This window comes from Labrus bergylta, chromosome 4 (genome assembly GCF_963930695.1).
Source record: "Labrus bergylta chromosome 4, fLabBer1.1, whole genome shotgun sequence".
Lineage (NCBI taxonomy): Eukaryota > Metazoa > Chordata > Actinopteri > Labriformes > Labridae > Labrus > Labrus bergylta.
In genome coordinates, this window is record NC_089198.1 from 26,495,187 (window position 1) to 26,516,244 (window position 21,058).

General features: G+C 38.7%; 1 protein-coding gene across 4 annotated transcripts in view; it reads left to right on the top strand.

Moving 5' to 3' along the window:
• LOC109984978 (RNA-binding Raly-like protein) overlaps positions 1-21,058 on the top strand; it is a 43,651-nt gene that overhangs the window by 21,239 nt on the left and 1,354 nt on the right. For 3 of the 4 annotated variants that reach the window (XM_020635159.2, XM_020635160.2, XM_065954252.1), the window contains 5 exons: positions 16,373-16,448; positions 17,309-17,356; positions 18,080-18,273; positions 19,889-20,002; positions 20,226-20,383. In XM_020635159.2, the coding sequence (XP_020490815.1) occupies positions 16,373-16,448; positions 17,309-17,356; positions 18,080-18,273; positions 19,889-20,002; positions 20,226-20,383 (590 nt within the window). Of the gene's footprint in view, positions 1-16,372; positions 16,449-17,308; positions 17,357-18,079; positions 18,274-19,888; positions 20,003-20,225; positions 20,384-20,948; positions 20,987-21,058 lie in introns of all 4 variants that reach the window. The other variant, XM_020635162.2, reaches the window with a different exon arrangement.

The following is a 21,058-nucleotide window of genomic DNA, read 5'->3' on the forward strand; positions in this document are numbered from 1 at the left end:
ATTGTTGGTACTTTTGGCATTGAATTATTTCTATAAATAGTTAGAATAACATCAACCCTAAAATGTGGAAACATCTGTCAAGACAAAACGTCAGATGTGGCAAGAATGATACGCTGTCAGAGAGGTTTGAAACTTTATTTCACTGGGAACATCCATCACAAATTTCAGGCCGAGCTTCTGCTTCAAAGATTCAACCTGAAACCTCAGTATGTTTGGTTTTGCTTTCACAAATTTTGGCTCAATAAGGGACATAGGGGAATTACTCACATTTCACATGTCTTCAAATAAAGTACCGGTATTTAAGTTAATCTTGCTAAACTGCTGTCATTTTTAAAACCTTATGAGGAGGAACAGAAGCCCAATCTGTCTCACAATGAGACTGAAATAACTTTCCAGAATGCAACTGAAAACATAAGCACATAAACAGGGTTTATATTTCTTCTGTCAGTTTCTGCTGTTTCATTTTGAAACAAAAGAAACATATCATATCGTATTTTTGCAAAGTTAAAAAGACACACTAGTTGAGGATCTTTGTTTTAAAGCAATCCGATTTTGTTAACCTGACTTTTACATTGTTAGTGAACTGTTTATCCCACCCCTTCTTCAAACCAAAACTTACCTTCAACTTGTTAATAAAATTGCAAAGATCCGTCTGCTCTGCCCAGTCCACATCAGAACAGATTGTTGTGTTGGTTCCAACTAAGTATAGGCAATGACTGTTGTGTAAGTGTTCGTTGTGTTTCCTCTTGTTATTCTTCCTCTACTCTGCTTCTAGAGTTCTTCCACAGCAGCTGTGGCTCAGTTGGTAGAGTCGTCACCTCATCACCAGCTTAGCAACAAGTCTGATCTGTCCTTGGGCAAAACATTTAACCCTGTATTGCTGCCTCAGTGTATGAATGGATTAGTGTTGCACTTGCTCTCTGATGTACGTCGCCTTGAATAAAAGCGTCTGCTAAGAGAATTGTAACACAGCGTTGCAGGAGGAACATTTATCAACAGAGCTGCCAATCATGGTGTCATATTCCTTTTTAAGCATAAAATTACAGATTAAAAGTAAACTACTCAGAAAAATTAACACTTTAATCAGATATAGGATATAGAACCAACATTAAAGACAGAAAAAATGATTAGACATTCATTATGATGTTCTAGTTCGACCCATGTTCCGTCTGTTAATATGGAGGGAGGAGGCGGAGCATATGACTTACACTGCAGCCAGTCAGTAGGGGGAGCGAATGTTTTCACTTTTGCAGAGCTATGATGTCGTCCATCTTTTTATGGTGACAGTGGCTTGTAAACTAGTCTCAATGAAATCATAAAAATTGGCAAAATGTTGTAAGCAGGTGTAACAGCTGAGTTAAGGCAGTCTCATTTCAGTAAGTTTTTACTTACAAATTGAGCTACTTACCGGTACAATGTTTTTGTATACCCCATGGGTTACAAGTGTACCACTACTGGTCTAATCCAACTTTCATTAAGAACATTTTGTACTGTATATTTGTAAGCACCACAGGGTCATGTTTGTAATCCTTGAAAATGAGCTCTTACTGTGAACAGAGTTAAGTGTTAAAAGTGTTAAGATATGGAACTAAGGGTAACATATGACCATAGTGTAAGTTTGCATGTTAACGCTGCTCATTAATGGGACCTGATCACTGACACGTAAAGCTCGTAAACACTGCAGTGTTTGATATTTCAAAGCACCAGTAATATTCACACTGCTGTCAACACAATCTCACATGTCCTGTCTGCATCAGTGCATCCAATTAAAGAGGCTCATCTGCACCTACAAACCACAACAATATTTGAATTCCTGAGAAACACAATAACAACAACAACAGCAACAACTACAGGGTTTGCAGAGAAAAAGAAAAGGACACATCAGGTGAGCATGTGTCTTTTAACAAAAGCAATGAGATCTCTAAAGACACAGAGAATTGTCTTATACAGAAGCCAAATGAAATATTCCTTTGCATGGCATTGCATATTGCATCTCTAACGGCTTAACTTCTTATATTGTCTGTGGACACACACACACAATAAATCCAGTCTAATGATTTGCACCATAAGTGTCAGAGGTATATGAAAGCTGCCTTCAGTACGGTTATATCTCCCTCTGCTTTAGTAATCTTATTTTTTTTGCCTTTATTCTGCTGCCTCTGTGAAATTTAACCCTCTTGGTCATCATCTTTTAAACATGAACTTTGTATTTGATTAGGCTCAGGGACTGTAACGCCAGAGGTGAGTGCAGCCTGCGCGGGATATGAATTCTTGATATTTCCTCGAACATAGTCCTTTTTTTATTGAATTGCACACAAAAGGAAGCAACACTCCTTTTTGGTCCTTTGTGGTTGTTTAAAAGCACGACATATGACAGGAGGGTCAGACGAAAACCTGTAAAGTCCTAAGTACCCATCATGCAGTTCGGCCTGCCGAGCGACCAGGACGTCTCATGCCTGAGTAGATTGAATCGCCTGCGACAGACCGAAGCTCCAGAGATTGCTTTACTCGATTTAATTCCTTTTGACATGACTGGATTGCCGATGACAATGGCTTAGTAGTTCATGCAAATAAAAGTGACATTCAATCCGTCTGGTATTGGCCTCAGACAGCAGCTACTTAGATGCTGATGAAGATATCTGCTGGGGATGAGGAGGGTCTCATTCTTGTTATTTCTCTGACTCAGCATTTTTACTTTCTGCTGTTGTGGATAAAATGTGGACAAAGATGTATTGATATTTTTAAGGGTCATTTTTTACAATCAGAGCGTGATGTGATCTGCTTCCTAATCAGCTTCTGTTCAAAGTGTGTTAGAGCGTTCATGTGTGAGTGCTGTCTGCTGGTCTTTGAGCGTCTCTCTGTGGCTGAAACACTCACTGCAGAGCACCAGGTATTGAAAACACTGATTCCCCTAGTTGAGGAGGAACTACACATTGGTGTTTAAAAGTGTGGACATGGTACAGACACATATTAATATAGAGTTCTCTGGATGTTTAAAGAGTAAATGGATTAACTCACCTGGATGTGATAATGGAGGACAGATCTAATCTAATCTAATAATTCATGTCACTTTGCTTGAAAATCTACAATACACCTCATTAATTCAAGGTCTCCATGCATGATGATACTCAAAGCTGCAAAAGCTGATCTCTTCTATGATTTATTCGTAGGATATTGAGGACAAGGATTAAAAATTGTTTGAAAAATCTGAGTGAGAGACAACTTTTTGGAAAGGTCTTTATATAGGAACAAGTTAAGCATATTCTGTTTGCAGGTCTGTCATTCCAAACGTCAATATAAGAGAGAAAACTATATATCTGTTTGAGTATAAGGGAGGAGAAAGAAATGGAGTTTTAACTTTATTTCACTTCTTTTTAAACATGTGCTATTTACTTTAGTGAATATTACTGTTCAGTTCTTTTTATTGTTTTCCATATGAATTCACTAATCTCGTCTTATTTTAGCAACACATTCAAAATATAGAAATTAACCAATCAATAAAAATAAATGTGGGAACACGTTTGGATTCAAATTGTAAAGCCTTAAAGCAGAATTAAAGTTTATCTCTTGCCACTTCCTTTATGTAAATGTTAACTTGATAATCATTGAATGCCAAAATTCTGATTACTCTGAAATATTACCACATTTCTGCTCTGTCTAAAGGCAGTTTTATTTTTTTTTAACTGCATTCATGAATTTTTCATCTGCATGAACACTAGATGGTGCTGAAAGGAAAGCAGTGAGGGCAGCGCCATCATAACTGGGACATTTTGAACCCTCCCTCAGCATGTATGATTCATTCACATCCTCAGTAGTCAAACTCATGCAGGAATAGTCTGCATGTTGTGCTGAATATTCAATCATACTTTCCTGTTTATGTGGCATTAAAAGTTGCTTTTATTCAGAGTGTGGCTGTGCTGTTTGTGCTGCTTGGAAACTGTTGACACTTGGGCTGTTTTATGTAAAGTTATGACGGTGATTAAGCTGCCGCTGCCACTCGTGCTGGTGGTTAAAATGAGGGTAGAGCCAAACCCAAAAGAGCAAGTACATAGAGCATGGTTTATGACTGTTTCTCTGCCTACATCAAATATTTAAAGATGCATTTTTAATATTCCTCCAAAGATGTCAAAGTGAAACAGGGGTTTGAGGATATTGGCATTTGATTCCAGCGACTAGGCCTTGAAATAATGAATGTGTCACACTCAGTCTTTATCTTTGAAAAGCTTTCAGTTTCTTTATTTCCGAGAGAAAAGAAGCTCAGAGACGATTAAGACATCAGAGTGAATGTGGGACAGCTGAGAACCCTGTGTCAGTGTAATTAGATATTACAATTACAAGGCCTCACACAGCAGAGCTCGGTCGCTGAAACAGCTGGGGAATCAGCAGCTTCTCCCTCCCCCTCGGGTGCTCTTCATGTCAGTCCGTCTCTTAAATCCACAGCCCATCCACTTTTAATCAAAAAAAAGACGGTGACAAAAAGAAGCTGATTTGCCTTTCCTTTGGATGAAAGAAAAAGTACAGAAGACATGCGAGGTCAAACTAGACATTATGCAGGTTTTATCCGCAGGATGTATTTTTAAGCTGAACCATGGATATCAAACATTCGCCTCTCACACTTTGTTGTTAATCTGATACAAAAGTGAGAGCTTGTGTTTGTGAGTGTGAGAGGATCATAAAGCAAGACGGCCTTTAATGTGAGACATTTTCATCTTGACTTTATAATAGTATGATACACAGCACTTTCCTTTCTCTCAGCAAATACACATTTAATCCCATGAACCAAATTATTTCTGTTTATAAACTAATTTATTTGCTTTACTCTGTTTGTGTTATCTTACCTTAAAATCATGCAAATAATCTTTCGTTGGAGAATTATCTTCATGTGATCAAACTAACGGCTACAATTAAAAACTCTAAAAAAGTTATGTAATACCGTGTTAAACACTTCAATAAACAAATGGATCAAATAATCTCAGGATAAAAAACAAGTGTATATTATACTTACATGTAAGTAGTAAATCCATCCATCAGTTCAATGTTACCATTTTTGTTGTATTAAAGAGTTGCTTAGAAAACCATTTTCACATTTGTAAAAAGTGAAATGTGTGAATAGGTTAGTTCTTCCTCTCCTCTGCAGTCCTGTGCAGAGTCCTCTAGTCTTATTGGTTTATGTTTTGGTTCTTGCACATTGATTTCAATGCACATTCTCAGTTACAGCTTTCATAAACCCACTTTACACAACCATTCTGACAGCCTGTGGCTTCCTCACCTTTCCTGACACTCAGAGCACATCCCTTTCTTTTCAGTTATCTGGATTTTATGCAGCCTAGTGTATGTGCAAGAAATGTAACAAATAAAAATGGTTTCACTTTCAACAACTGTCCAAACAAAACTATTTCTACTTATTCCATTACCGTCCTAACTTAGTAGTTACTATTTTATAAAAGTGTGAATAGTAATAATCAGACAGATACTGTTTGTTAACTTGTAACTTAAAAGTATAGAGCACAGTGTATTTCTATTGTTTTAAGAAACTAACATTTAAAACACAAATAAAGATATGGTAGCTGCCATGGGTGCCACTGAGGTCATATCGTCTGTCTGTATTTAATGCAGAATAACAATAACTTACTGTTAAAATACTTGAACATTTGTCTATTTATCGATATCCAAGTTGATTAAAAAAAAAACGTTTTTATCTATTTTGAGATAAATTATTGCCTTGGCTGGACTGATGACTGAATGAATCAAGACTCTGATTAGGTTTTTATGTGCTCTTTTTGAGCTCTATATAGCCTATCTCATTTAGGTTTTCTGACATTATACACGTTAAGGCCAGTGAATAAAATAATGACTGTATTTCTTTACCATATAGTTGATACGAAACAGAACAATTTAGATATGAAAACATCAAGTTATTTAAATCAAACACTTCATATTGTGTGAGCAGCATTCTCCTATCCATTCAAAGCTCCAGTGACAAACACACTACTTTGTTTGTGTTGACTTTGGCGCCCCCTGTGGATTACACAGTACCTTTTTTTATCTCTATGCTTATTATATACTGTACATTTCAGTAGTCATTTAAGTAGTGTTTATTTCAGACTAAATCGTATCCTCATTTATTTAAGTCAAATGAAACGCTCTTTGAAAATCCTTGCCATTGAAAAAGTGAACAAAGGATGTGTCAGCACTGGTTGATCACTTTGTCTGACAGCAATCCCACCGCAGAGATGTCAGCAACATAAAATAGGCAAACTAAAAAAGGAAGGTCAGTCTTTAACGCTTATAGTTCTGCTTGCTTTAAAAAAAAAAAGAAAAGCTGGCTATATAGATTTCAGTGTGTTTCATAACCAGCTCAAAACTTCTCACAGGAGCTTTTAATTCATGCTTTCCCTGCTCCACTTTAAACTGCTGTGCAAATGCTTTTATTTAATTGGAGAACGATTCGTTTAAAACTACCACGCATAAGCTTTAGCATTGTATTTTCATTACAGATTCTGCTCCTGTATTTGGAGCTGGGAGGAGAATTTAAAGAGAGCGCTCCCCCTGGAATAGTTTGACTAATGGTACAGTCTGAAGCGGCTCTGCTCTGAGTCAGGAGCTGGAGGTGCTCACCGGCAGTGGGACCGGGTTTTGGGGAGAGAGAAAGGCAGAAAGTGAAGTCGAAGTCGTCTCGGCTACAGAAGAATTGACAGCCTTTATTTTCCCGCTTGGTATGACCATGTTCAAAGGCAGGCGTCGAAACCACAGATGTGAGTAAAAGAGCCGTCAGTCAGTGATGACGACCAAAGTGTTTATGTCGCACAAGTTAATGAAGCTATAGTTCCGACTTAAAGTTGATTCAGTTGTGTGGCCTGTTTTATTTACTTCAAACTCTTAACGCTTTTCTATAATTGTCTTCCTTTACAGGGATGATTTTTGAGAAACTTTACTGCTCGTTATAGTCCAAAATACACGTGAAATATGTTTTTATGCTGTCAACTTTGCAGTGAATTCGTGTTGCCTGTGCGTTGATCCTCTGCCCCTCTCACTATACGTGATGGGATTTGTGTCTACATTTCAAAATTATTGTAGATTTTTTTGTTTTGTTTTGTTCCGCCGTGGAAAATTGTGTCGTAGCTTGTGTCATGAATACGAAATGAAATGTTGGTTAGCCTACTGATGCATGCCGTTCAGGGGGAAATCATTTTCACAGCCAGACTAACATGACAACATACCTCATCAGAAATCCATTTGCTTAACAGATGTTTCTCACTTGATTGGAAGCAGGAGATTGCAGCCCACATGGACATAACATTTATTTCAATCTACTTGGTAGCTGAGGTCTATGAAATGAAAATGGTGGTAATGAGTTTTCAAAAAAACGGTCGCTTTCACTGATGCTGTTCAGTAGGTGGTGCAGCTGCAGGTGTGCTGTGCACCTGTGGACATAAGAGGGTACTGAAGGAGATGTGGATGAGGTCTTAAATGAAAATGTATAACACTGATGAATCATACATATTTTTTAGATCTCCATGTTTTGATAAATGATCAGAGTTTATTTTTTCAAATAGACCGTTGTTCTGCCTTCCAAATCCTGTCTAACAGTGCCTTAAGTTTTCACAATCATTCATCTAGGATTCCTGGATTTAAAACGATCATTCAGTGATACTAAATGCCGTGCAGATGTGTCATGCTGTGGCTCCCAGTTGTCACTTAGCTCTGTGTTTTGTGCTCCGTGTTTCCACAGTCACCTCAGGGACCGTGAGGTCAGGTTTGAGCCCAGATGCTCAGTACAAGTGGTTTGAAGCAGGTGTCGGCTGCTGGTTAGTTTCCGCAGCCTCTCGCCCAGATTAACCAGTTCATGGTGTGGTTGAAGTGATGAACCGACTCGAGGGGCTTAAAATGTTTCAAAGTGTTGCACTAAAGGGCCAGATAGTTTCATCATGAGAAAAAAAAAAAAAAAGCCAAAACGGAAAAGGAATAAAAAATGTATTAACAGCTCAGGAGGGATGAAAGACTAAATGATGGTCACTTCAGGCAATATGCTCATTATGATTTCATGCAAAAATCAACATTTGATGTTAAGATGTATCACTTTTGAAACGCTATTCTGCATCTTAACATGTACATTCACCTCCTTATAGTTAATAATCCCAATGTGATATATGAAACACTGTCAACCCCCAAATTTAACAATCTCACATCAAGTTCTCCCTAATGGACCACAGTCGGCAGGTCTTATTAAAATCATTTTATTAGGAGCTCAGGAGCTTGGGGACCGGCTGCCAAATTTATGTTCTGCCAAATTACCATTTTCCTTAAGAGGGCGAAAGAGCAAAGTACAAGGAAGTCATTAAAGAAGGACAGACGGCTGTGTAATTAATCTGAGAGTCCCCTTCAACCATAACAAAACTGTTAAAGCCTCAAGGCTCTAATGATAGGAATCAGTCGAACATACTTCACTCTATAGACGCTGTGTGGCCTGGGTTTACTCTAAACATCGTCTAAACATTTAAGTACATTAAGCTAATGGAGAGTTGACAAAGTGATCTAACTATGCGTCAAAACCCCACAGACCACAAGCCCTGTGATTGGTCTGCTGGGTGACATCATATTTCCTGCATTTACAACATTACTCCAAATCTCTCAGTGGTCAAACAAGCGCAAAAATACCCCACGTCGTCTGCATCAACTGATTCAGCGGCCGCACATTTCATCTCCTCCGAAGTCTCTTGACTTTTCTTCTTTGCAATAATTGCAGTATAACCAATTGCTGCTCAGTGTTTATCAGCTCCAGCTCCAACAAAATACACTCAGTTTAAGTTGCCATGGTTTCCTGTCCACAAACAAGCAGAGAATGATGCGTAACTGGAAACTGGCGCTATAACTAGCATATAAAATCGCATTGCCAACGAGCATTTGTTAGCTGGAGTATTGCAGAGCAACGCAGACACTGACGCTCGCAAGTTGTAGGCCACTTTGTTAATTGACTGTTACTGTCATTGCAACCTGCAATGCGACCCAACCTTCTCCTTACAGAGTCTCTGCGACTAGCTATATGCAAGCTGACCCCATGTTGTTGTTTGATTGACCTGATAATTAAAACTCACTAATTAGGCTACAAAGCAGGGTTCTCACTGTCACAGATATAACATTTTATTTTGATATTGTTCCTGACATGCAATGATCCTATTTGAGTAAAATGAAGTTAGAATCTGAAATAAAACCAGGATACTTGTGCCCTAATGAAAGGATACGTGTTCAGTAAAGAGACCCCTCATACCAATAATGTCCCTTTGCCCTACAAAGTTTCATCACCTGTTTGCACGGTTTGCTTATACAGAGGAACGTTTCACAAAGATCTTTAAGAGCAGTCGGGGGTGTTAGCCTTTTTACTTTGATTTAGGTCAGTCTAATATAAGTTTGACAGTTTCCCACAAATATAAAGGATGACGGATTAAAATGTTCAAGTGTAAGCAGCCAAGGCTTACTTTGTATAAGGCCAAGGGAAAAATCAATTGCATTTCCTGAGCAGTGGCAAAAATTACCCCAAAAGAGGAAAAACATTGTCTTATAATTTGTGGTTTTAATTTCCTACTAATGTCAATATAGAAGAGAAAAAAATCATTTTGTCTCTGCTTTCTGGATTGCTAAATGTTAAGTCTGAAATAGAACTCGTGAAAAATGAATCATTGTTTCGATACTAGTCTTTTGCCCCTATATCTTTGTGCAGTATATCAATTCAGGCTTTTATCAAAAATGTTTGCCTTGGTAAAAGTATTTTTTTGTGACTTCATTATAAGAGTTCATATCTATAAATGGATTGTGTATATTTGGTATTACACTGACAGAAGATAAGGAGAGCAGTAAATCATTATCTTTATATCTTCACTCACAAAATGCATATCCACACGTTCTCCTCTCGGCCTGTCACTCACCTTGCACTGCATGAGAAAACACACTCAGGTGTAATAAAAAGCAGAGTCCGCGGTGCCCTTGAGCCGAGATCAGAGATTATTCAAGTCCTGCCTGTCAGATTTACAGGGCGCTGGTACACAGCTTAGATTGAATCTGCGATCACTGTCACGCAGGATGTCTTTTTAGTCGCACATTTGTATTCACACGGGCGCCTGGATGATCTCTTCATCAAACACCGCTCACCTGCAGCTCTCAGGATGTGCTCTCAAAGTTTGTTCTGTGCCAGTTAGTGAGCCTCTGCCTGCCAAAGATTATGTTTAGGGATTAGTTCATCTTCTTTCTTCAGCTGAATTGAACTGGATTTGGTGAATTATATTTACGGAGAACGTGATCAACAAGATGATTTTGGCACCTGGGAGGATGAATTTACAAGTGGAGACACAGCTGAGCCTTAATAAACACAACTCTCCAAAACAAAGGAGGTCTGTTTATTCCTTCGAGGGCTGCTTCATTACCTATACATAGGCTGCTTGCCTGCTTCATAAGCATTTACTAAAAGAAGAATATGTAACATTATTACTGTCAGCTTCATGTGCTGCAGACTGCTGAAAGAATGCAAACTATGGAGTGAGAGCGCCCTCTTAAATACTGAATGGGAATCTTTTTTATTTGCACTTTTAGTGCACTGACTGAACAGCCATTAGGCAAGCACAAAACTTTTAAAATGCCAAATTGCATGGAAAGATGCTTGGACTAAAATACATAGCGTGCTCTTGCTAAAATGAAGCTGAACACAAGCTACACAGTTGTTCAGCTTTATCAATCCTAATTCAAAGTGTTTGTGTATCCAAGTCCAGCTCTGGCTGAAATGCCTTGTGCACAGCTCCACGGACAAAGTGCTCAAGGACGCTATGAGCTAAAGCATAATTTAGCACACTTTAATATGAATGAAGTCAATCTGAGTCCGAGGACCTAAGGTGGGATGATGGTATTTCTAAAGGATCCAGCAGTGGATGGATAAAGCTGGAAATGAACTCAGCCACAACCTTACCATAGAGGAAATGTAATTAATATATGATGCAGTAAAGTCTGAGATTGATGCTTTTATCTGGTACACAGATGAGGAGAGACAGAGTGATATCAGCACCTTGAGCTCATGGTGTGACTTATAAACAAGACTGGTGATGGTTTCATAGTGCATAAAAGTTGATGAAGGACAGTGTGTTTCCCCTACCATTATATCATCAGATTTTTCCTCATCTGTTAGATGACAAACAATGGGAGCTCTGAGAACCAGGGAAATGTTGTTTTCCATACAGAAACAATTATTGATGTAAACTATGATAAGTAGATGTGTAGATTCTCAGTGACAAAGTTAGCCACTTTGTTGTAAAGGACATGCTGAAGAATGTTACAGCTGAAGGGACACATAAATGATAGAGAAGCTGAGTTAATATTGAACTTAAAAATGATAACTTTCATAACCAGAATTGTCCACTTTTGTCATTGTTATTTGCTTGTTATCAATTCGAAAACCAAAATTATTGCAAAACAACAACTATCATTTTGTCTTCTTAAATTGAAAATGTAAAAGATTAGTTTTAACGGGACGTGGCTTATCTCGGCAGCCGCCATGACAGAGCTGCCATAACAGACACATGTTGATTGTTGCCATGGAAACACCGGATGTTATAGAAGATCAATCTGCTGCATAAGGAGCGGGAGCTGCTACTGAAAGCTGCCGTACTGTTGCTGTATATACTGCTGTGATAAAACCTTAATGTTAATCATAATATACTTGGACACATTAGCTCGTCTGTAAACATATTCTCTTCCTCAGGTCGGTTTCAGTCATCTTGACTCCGGTCAAGTTGGAGTTTGTTTTCATCTGTGGTGGTGGGATTGGAGTCGCAGAGAGAACTCCCAGGAATCATGGCTAGCAACAACATCATATTATGGTCTTGTTTTGATTGAGAGCCCCCTTGGAGGCAGAATTTACATCCTGCGTCTAAGATTATGATTAAGATTTTTACATTTCAACCAGCACTTCACAGTAGACCATCCTCACAACATTGTCTGACTGCAGTGAATTCAAATCTTCCATGAGAAAAAAAAGGCTTTTAACGAGCTGAGAGGATGAAGCAGTGCTTTAACGTAACCTGTGTCTGTTTATTTTTCTCTACTCTGTGAATATGTCTGTGTAATTCTTCTGCAGCCAACATGCTCATAATGGCTCCAGCATAAAGTAACTTTTTTATCTTCCTCCTCAATGTGATGCTGCCCACAGTTTACAGTATCAACCAAGTCCTAACTGGCTATTGCTTAGCAACACAGCCTCTTTTTTCTCCAGCCCCAACCTTTTTTATAGATACACATACAAACAAGTCAGTCCCACACACACACACACACACACACACACACACACATCTTCATGCATTGTTTTGTATATGACTTGTATAACAACTGTAATTAATCAGAGACTCTGTGTGTGTCTGTCAGAACTTTGTAGGGTTTGGAGTGTTTGTGTGAGCGTGCTTATTAGTGCGCCACTCTCTTTGACGACCCCAGCAGGGAAGCAAAGGAGAGAACACTTTCCAACATGAAATATTCCTCATGTCTTCCTGCAGCCTCTTGATAATGATAATGATAATGACACAGCTGTGCCTGTGCACCTGAGAGTTACCCATATATCTCCGATCCATTAGTCCATTAGAGAGGGATTGAGGAGGGAAAGGAGAGCGGTATAAACATGGGTAATCTGCAGACAAAATAATGGAAAAACCATATACAGATGCAGCTGCTTGAGTAGGAACATGTGTGAGAAAATGTCTGGGAGACAAAATCAGAGGTCTTGTGTAATGCAGTGACACATATCTTGCATTTACTGCTTGAGATAAATTCATTTAAACTGTAGCCATAGTTACCTTACCGTCACATGTTCGTTTTCCGACTGCCTTTTTGAATCCTCAAGTTTGGTATGTCTGTTGCCTCCGTGTTGGTTGCCTCGAGCGAGATGTGAATAGATTTGGGCGAGAGGGTGGCACTTTAGAGGAGAAAAGTTTTGGCAGACACTCGTGTGATTGAAGCTACACAATCAACCTCATTCAGTGACTGTATATTAAGACGGATGACAACAGTGAACAAAAGTTGTGCCAAAATGATCCCTGTGATTGGCGCTGACGTATTGCACCGGTGATGCACTGAGGCGGCACAGCAGTAATCAGCTGGAGTAGGCGCAATATGGATGTTCTGCCACTCTGCTAACCAAAACACACAGATAACTAACACTTATGGTTACAGAAAGTTCAATGACTTTGGTGTTTTTTATGCTTCCTGTCTCCATCCTATTCTACTCTGCATATCTGTTGCAAAGCACTACAGGAGCTGAATTTCTCAGCAGAGCAAGCAGTCAATCTTGGTGTTATACTCCTATTTTAGTCTCAAATAACTAATTAAAACTAAACCTCTCAGAAAAGGGAACTCTCAGACATATCAGCATGATATAAGGACTATCTTTTATGACAGGAATATGTCTGAAAATAAAGTATTTGAAGTCTATTTTAATTGTCTTGTCGTATTGTCTGTTAACATGGAGGGGCGCGGAGCTCATGACCTAAAGTGCAGCTACAGTCAGTAGGGGGGTGTCCAAATGTGTTGGCTTCACTTTTGTGTACTGTCATGTCGTTCATCTTTTTATACAGTCTATGGGCCCTTTTCATTCATTCAATTTATCAAAGTAAAGAAGCTATGAGGGTGTGCGTTGAGTGTAGCAAACTTGCTGTTCACTTGCTTCAATCTACTGTGAGAGTGGTGGGTGAATGACACATACCAACTTATTTAAAAAAAAAAACACCTTTTTGTCATTTCAGTCCGCTGTGATTCCTAAAAGAAAAAAGCTTACATAAATCCTTGTTCCGCCCTGGCTGACAAAACAAATCGATGGGTAATGAGAAACACTGCAAGCTAACAAGCCAGGTATTGCAATCCATTGGTTATTAAATTAATGGTACCGTATAAATAACATAATTAGTGCATCAAGACTTACGATGGATTTTATGGATCTGTGAAAAATCCCCTAAAGGCACAGCAAAACAAGCAGATGTTCCGTTCTGTGACCTAATTAGCCGAGTTTGCAAACAGACGGCAGCCAACAACTTGTCACTTAAAGCAACCACGCTGCTATCATACATGCTGTAGCTTTAAAACCTCAAACTAATCAAATCACGTGAGCTGGACACAATTTCACATTTATCATCATAACCAGTTGGCAGGGGAAAAAAGGTTCAGGCTGCGACGCTTACTGTGACTGACTTGACTTGAGCTCCTGTCATGACATTTGCTGCTGCATCATCCCTCAGGCAGTTGATTCAAAGCTGCTGTTTTATCTGCACAACTTTATGAAGCCGTCGAGGGTGACTCATCCATCAGACAGGGATCCTCCTTTGTCAGTGTGAGCGTCCGTGCATGTGTATGGGAAGGCAGTGTTTGATATTTGTTTATGTTTTCGTGTATGACCTTGAGCAGCACTCAAGGCTGATTGAGTTTGAGGAGAAATAAAGCAGGCAGACTAAACGCAGTGATACCAGACTGGTGTATTGCTGTGTGGATCTTGGCAGGTAGAATCGACTGTCAATCATGTGTAGAGCCGTGTGCTGTGTACAGATTAGCTACAGAGGTTTGCTAATGCTTTTGAAGTGGATTTATTTTTGCTGCTTGAATTAATTAAACAGAAAATGTTAAGAACAGTGTTTTAAGCAACTGATGTTGCTGTTGTTTAAAGGCTCTTAAAACATTTTCAGCCTCTCAGCTACCAACAGGATTCAGAAGCCCCCTGTAACCAATGGGTGGCGACACTTGCTTTGTCACTGTAATTGACAGTCTGGTTTGAGATATGTGTTGTTGCTACTTTTATTTTGTTGCAGAAGTTCAAAATGTAATAATGAGGTAATGTAAAAACTAATAATTTAAGCCTCCTCTTGCATAGCCTATTAAGACACCTTCTGTGAACAATGACTGTAGGGTTTTGTTGCAAAGATTCATCCCTGAAGAAAAGTTTCCCTCGTGAAATCCATTCCTCTTAAGATTTGTGGAAAAAAAGTCCAGCGAGGTTACCCAAGAGGTGATATTTATTAGACAGACTGAATGAAGTCTATTTGATGTGTTTGTGTCAGCGAAGTGGTTCAGAGGAATCAGCTCTCAAGCATTTGTCAGCATCGCTCTTCCTCTAATCCCACCTTGCACTCTCATCCTTCTCAAAGGAATATCCTCTAATAGGGGGTGTCACTCAACTCCCAAAAGTTGTGACACCGAAAGTTGGCATGTGGAGTTTTATACTTTTCTTTTGTCTAAAGAAAAAACATGACAATTAAGGTAGAGTTTTATGTTTTCAATTCAGACGGAGAGATACATTCTGTCCTTACGTTTCTCTTGGGTTTGTGTTGAAATATTTGAGGTCAATCGATAAACTTCCGCTTTGATCAGACCGCAGGCATTTAGACTTTATCCTCAAATCAAACCTTTCAGAAGAACCATGTCCATATTTAATTCAAGTGGAGTCAAGTTCACATTGGAGTCCTGTGTCCAGACAACACCAAACGATCTGGTTGCTTTGGAAAGTGAAAAAGGCATTACTAACGGCGAACAAAAGTTGATTTGCTTTCCAACACAGAAGCATGCTGTATGTAGCTCCGGCACCTCCCCTTCTTAAAAATCATGCTGTCAAGCCGCACTGCAGTGCTCCTGGAGGAGCACAAATAGTAGGATGAGTGACTTCCTTGGATGTGGCGTACTTCTTTCACTTTGGATTTGATGTTGTTGTGTGTTGCTTTGCAAGGGAAGCTGAATTTACTCTGACATCCAGTTAGAGAATTACATATAAATACCTACAAACAGTTTTATTTCATTAGCAAAAATTCTAGTTCAAACAATGCAAAACTGAAAGCTAACTTACTGAAATACTTATGATCTACTATTTCCCTCCCAATTTTTTTGCTAAATCAAATTTTCTCTGAATAATGCATTGAATGTGTCTGAAAACACATTCAATGCATTATTCAGATAAACTAACGATAACAAAATGTATCAGATAAAATTCTTCCACTCAAACCAAATGTGATCCATTCCTTTGTCTATATTTCATTGAACCCAAAGTAAAAAATAACATCTTTATAATTAATTCATGATTTAACCTCCAAACAAAATTACACATTGGACCAAGTATTTGTACATAAGTACAATTTTGACAGGACTGTTGTAATTTTTTTTTTATTTTTTATTAAGCTACAATTAAACAACTCTGACAGCTCTTCCAGGTATTTGCCATTAGATATCAAAATGATATTTAGGTGTTGTTCAAGAAACATTATTGCTACATCCATGTTTTCAAGTAATTTCATTCTAGCTGTAGCCTTTCATGTTAATTTGGTCATTCTGTAACAAAACATTACTGTGATTTGTGTTTCGATTCCAGACATCAACATGGCAGGAGAGCCAAAACCATACAGGCCTAAGATCGGCTCCAAGAGGCCTCTCTCGTCCCTCTACAGGTCTGTGTAAAACATGTGTTATCACACCATGACAGCAAAATATTGCTTTGCTGACCTACTTCTTCTCGCTGCTCTTGCTTTCTGTAAAATATGTTCTCCTTGTCCTCACTGGTAGACCTGGTTCTTCTGGGGGGAAAAAAACGAACAATTCCCCAGTAGAGCCTCTATTTTTAGATTTTTAGTTATTTGGCTAATAACTGCTTTACATTGCAGGCAATACTAGGAGATTTCTTTAAATACCCTCAATCACTTAGATCAATTAATATTACCCTCATGATGGTAACTTTGAAGCTAGGCTAGTTAGCTTAGCCTTGCTTTTAAACAGCATGTTTAAAAGTGTGATGTTCTAGTTTTAAGGGCATACTGTAGTTTGTGTCAGAGTAAACTCATACCAGCTTGAGGATATTACCTTGAATACATGTATTTGCCTATTGGTAAGGCGTTAAATCTGTTTAGCTAACTCTCGGTTCTTATCCCAGGAATACCACAGTTCATAAACTAGCCTCACCATTAATTGCAAGGTTTTGTTTTTACAATTTGCTTTGAGCAGAATAAACAAAAAGCATTCAGTGAGATGTTTAACAAGCTTTGGAGTTGATGATAGGTATTTGTTGGAAAAAGCCAGGTTAGCTTTTTCTGGCTAACACGAGCTAACTGGCTGCTGGCTGCAGCCTTACAATATGGATAAAAGAGCATTCTTAAGTTTTTAATGGTAAAGTCTAGTTAATGTCAGCACCTTTTTATTGTTTTAATTTTCTCTCATTCTTGCCTGTTTTATGTGTCAGGACTTTCCTTGTTGAAACAATACACATAAAACACTGAAAAATAATATTAATACAAGGTCTCTCTTGTGTTCACAGTGGCTACGAGTTTGACTATGACTACTACAGAGATGATTTCTACAGCAGGTATGTAAAACCAATAGGTGGAAAATAAAACATCAAACTGGCTGTAATATGTAACTTCCCATATTGCTCAGAAAGCTTGCTTTTTCCTGATATTATGCGCTTCACATGAACCCTCCTTTAATTTTTATTACTTGGCACAAGATGAGTTTAGAGCAGAATGGCCCCATTTCCATCAGAAGCAAAGTAACTACATTATCATAGGCATAATGAATGTCATATTGAGGAGGTTTTTATTTCTCTCCGCTTGGCTTACTAATGATGCTTTTATCCACATATGCGAGTATAGAATGTCAGATAGTCCCCCGGCTGGTCATTTGCACCAGTGAGGCAAAAAATGGATCTTCCTTCTGACATTTTCATTGCTTTGTTTACTTCCTCTACTTTGCAATATCACTGCGAGTCCAATCCCTCAGCTTTGAGTCATTATTGCTATTTTGGCAATTTGGTGTGTCATAGGGAACAGAGAAAAGATTTGATTGAATGGCTGTGGTGTTGTACAATATGTACCACTTTCATTCAAACATCTTTTGCAGCTTGTCTATAAAGTGGTTTGTAAGTGCTTTTTGCCAGCCCCCCCCCCCCCCCAAAAATACAAAATACAAAACAACCTGATGACACAAAACAACTTTAATAAACAAAACTTCCTCCTTCTTCTTAAAAATGTGTTATTTTTTCCTACTGCATCATTTTTTGTTAGAATTGCTTTATCCTTTGTGTTTTCAGACTCTTTGAGTACCACGGTCGTGTTGTGCCTCCGACCCGGGCTGTGATTCCTATCAAACGTTCCCGGCTAGTTGTCCCTTCAACACGCAGAGCCAAATCCTCCTTTCCTGTCAGAGCCTGTTCATCCTCTTCCTCATCCTCCTCTTCCTCCCCTCGAGTGCTGAACGTCGGTTGTTCAATAGCTGCCCCTAAACGTATGTTGTCTATATCCCTTTTTGTTCCTTCACTTTTTCCTGTTCTGTTTTTTTTTTTTTTTTTTTTTTTTTTTAATGACTTTTTATTATCCTTGTTTAATTCAAATTGGGGCCTATATATTTTATTATATAGTAATGTACTGTAATCACTGGAAAAATGGCTTCCTGTAGTAGGGCAAATAAACGCGGTCAGCCAGATTTATAGTAGCAATATAAAAAAAATGTATTCAGTCATTTATATTTTTGTTTATTTGATTTTTTTTTTATGAAGCTTACCAAAATTAAGAGATCAAAGAAACACAGCACGTCTTCACATTTAAAAAACTGTATCACTTTTTGTCTTGGAGTATGACTTATACAATCAAACATCTTTTATAACTGCTGCTGATGAATCTTCTTGTGATCAATTATTCACTACACATTGCTCAGAGTGAATAAGATGCATGTCCGCTTGGTTAGTGCTTCTGTAAAATCTGTTTGTGAGGTTACTTTTATCATCTATCTTGTGTTCTCTTTTATAATTCAAATGATACAGCAGGTTTTAAGCTAGATTTCCAAACCATGTTATTTCAAGGTTCATCTCCAACTAGTAATTTTACTGCCTTCCTTGTTTTGCTGAATGGGAACAGTCTGATCCTGCTGCTCAGTATCTTTCAGTATGATAAATGTTTAATGTTAACTTCATATGCTGTCCCATAGTGGCCCAGCAAATGAATCAATGCTAATTAAAGGACAATATTAGCATTTTAGGAAATGTGCTTATATGCTCCTTTTAGAAAGTTCAGATTGATTTCCTTCTCATGTTTGTCTTTTATTTGAATGATCACTGCGGCAGTAGCTCAGTCTGTAGGGACTTGGGTTGGGAACCAGAGGGTCACTGGTTCAAGTCCCAGTGCGGACCAAATATGGAAGTTGGTCTGGTAGCTGGAGAGGTGCCAGATCACTTCCTGAGCACTGCCGAGCTGCTCCATGACTCCAGCACTGCCGGCAGCTCCATGACTCTGACATCTCTCCCTTAGTGCATGTCCATAAGATCCTGTTTGTGCATGGGTATATTTCAGCCTATGTGTGTGTTCATGACTAACAGAGTGTCATGAACACATGAACACACACCCCTTGTAAATCTTAATCTTAATCTTAGCACAAAGACTGGATGTAATGGGAAACAGCTAGCCTGGCTGTGTCTGTGGCTTTTAAAAACAAACTCCTAGCACTTTCAGCATTTATCTCTAGGCAATATTGATCAGCATATTTAAAAAATGTTTAAGTAGTCCTTTAAGTAAATGGGAACATTTTTATTATTTTAAATAATAGGATTGATGGCCAAAGATGCTCATATATAATCAAGGTTGTGTAAAACTGGTAAATTGTGAGACCGTTGTCTTGCACTGCTCTTTTCATTGACAGTTTCTACTCAATTTATACCCCCAATATTCAATAAAAATCCATTCCTAAAACTTCTTCAACTCCTCAATCCTTTCACTTTTTGTGCCTCAGCCAAATATCTGGTAGTGAACTTTGCTCTCAGACAACTGTTAGAAGTATGGTGTCTGCTGTCTCCTTGTCAGACATCACATTAATTATGCTTTCTTTCTTTATTAATGTATGCTTCCAGTGAAGACGGACCAGCTCCTAACAATCAAAAAGGAGCTGTCACAGATCAAAACCAAGATCGACTCGCTGCTTGGAAGGCTGGAGAAGATTGAGAGGCAACATCGTTCTGACGGCGGTAAGATTTGACAGCACGGGGAGGGGAGGATTTGTCTGCATGCAAACAGATACACACACACACACACACATGGGGAAGGGTTTTGAAATGAAAGTCCCACACATGGCAGAGTGATACAGAAAACATTAAAACTTTATGAATGACCTCAAAAAAGAGATAAGTCACGAATCATGCCCAGACTTTAACTACTAGTTCTCTCTCCATCCCTCTCTCTTTTCTTCAGATATGCAGAGGAAACAAGAGGAGGTGTGTGAGTGTCTCCATGGCAACGCAGTGGACCACTCTGGTGAAGAGGATGTGGAGGGGGCAGCCGAAGTGGAGGCGGGGGAGATGACAGACGGTGGCGAAGACGACTATGAAGATGAAGGCACCAGTGAAATGGTGAGCAAGCCAAGCAGCCATTTACAGTCAGAACAAGTAGTGAGCAGGCTGACAGAGAGAGCAGAGTGTGTGTAAACGTCTTTCAGTCTGGTTTGCATGCCTCCTATTACACCGCTGAGTGTGAAGGGTGTGTGGTCAGTCACTTAAGTGCTTTCATTTACAGAAACGGACCACCTAGTGCATGTATTATTTGACAAGAATTAAGTCGTTATGCTTGGCACAAATATAGTAGTCCAATTTGTGAAATTTTCCTTTTTGGGTGAAAAAATTACAATATCTATACCACTCTCATGTCTACAGCAAATATAAAGTGAAATAGTCAGGTACAGAGTCAAAAGTCACTCCCATCCAAGAAATAGTCAGGTTTTCAAACAATTTTGAATTATTGGCAGATTTCCTCACTTGGTCAGCGCCATGCTAACTGTTTTAAGTCGATATGCTAACCTCACCTAACTAGCGCAACAGGAAAATAAGTTAAAATAGGAAAAGGACTCTATCTTAGTGGCCAGTTGTAGGAATGGATTAAAATGTGTATCTCATCGGTGTTTCTATCTTTGAATTGCAGATAGAGAACCACATATCAGACATTGACAACTGAGAAAGGTAACTAATTCATCTCTGCTTGTCACAGCATATCTTCATTATATATTTATGTCAATAAAACATACATTGTAG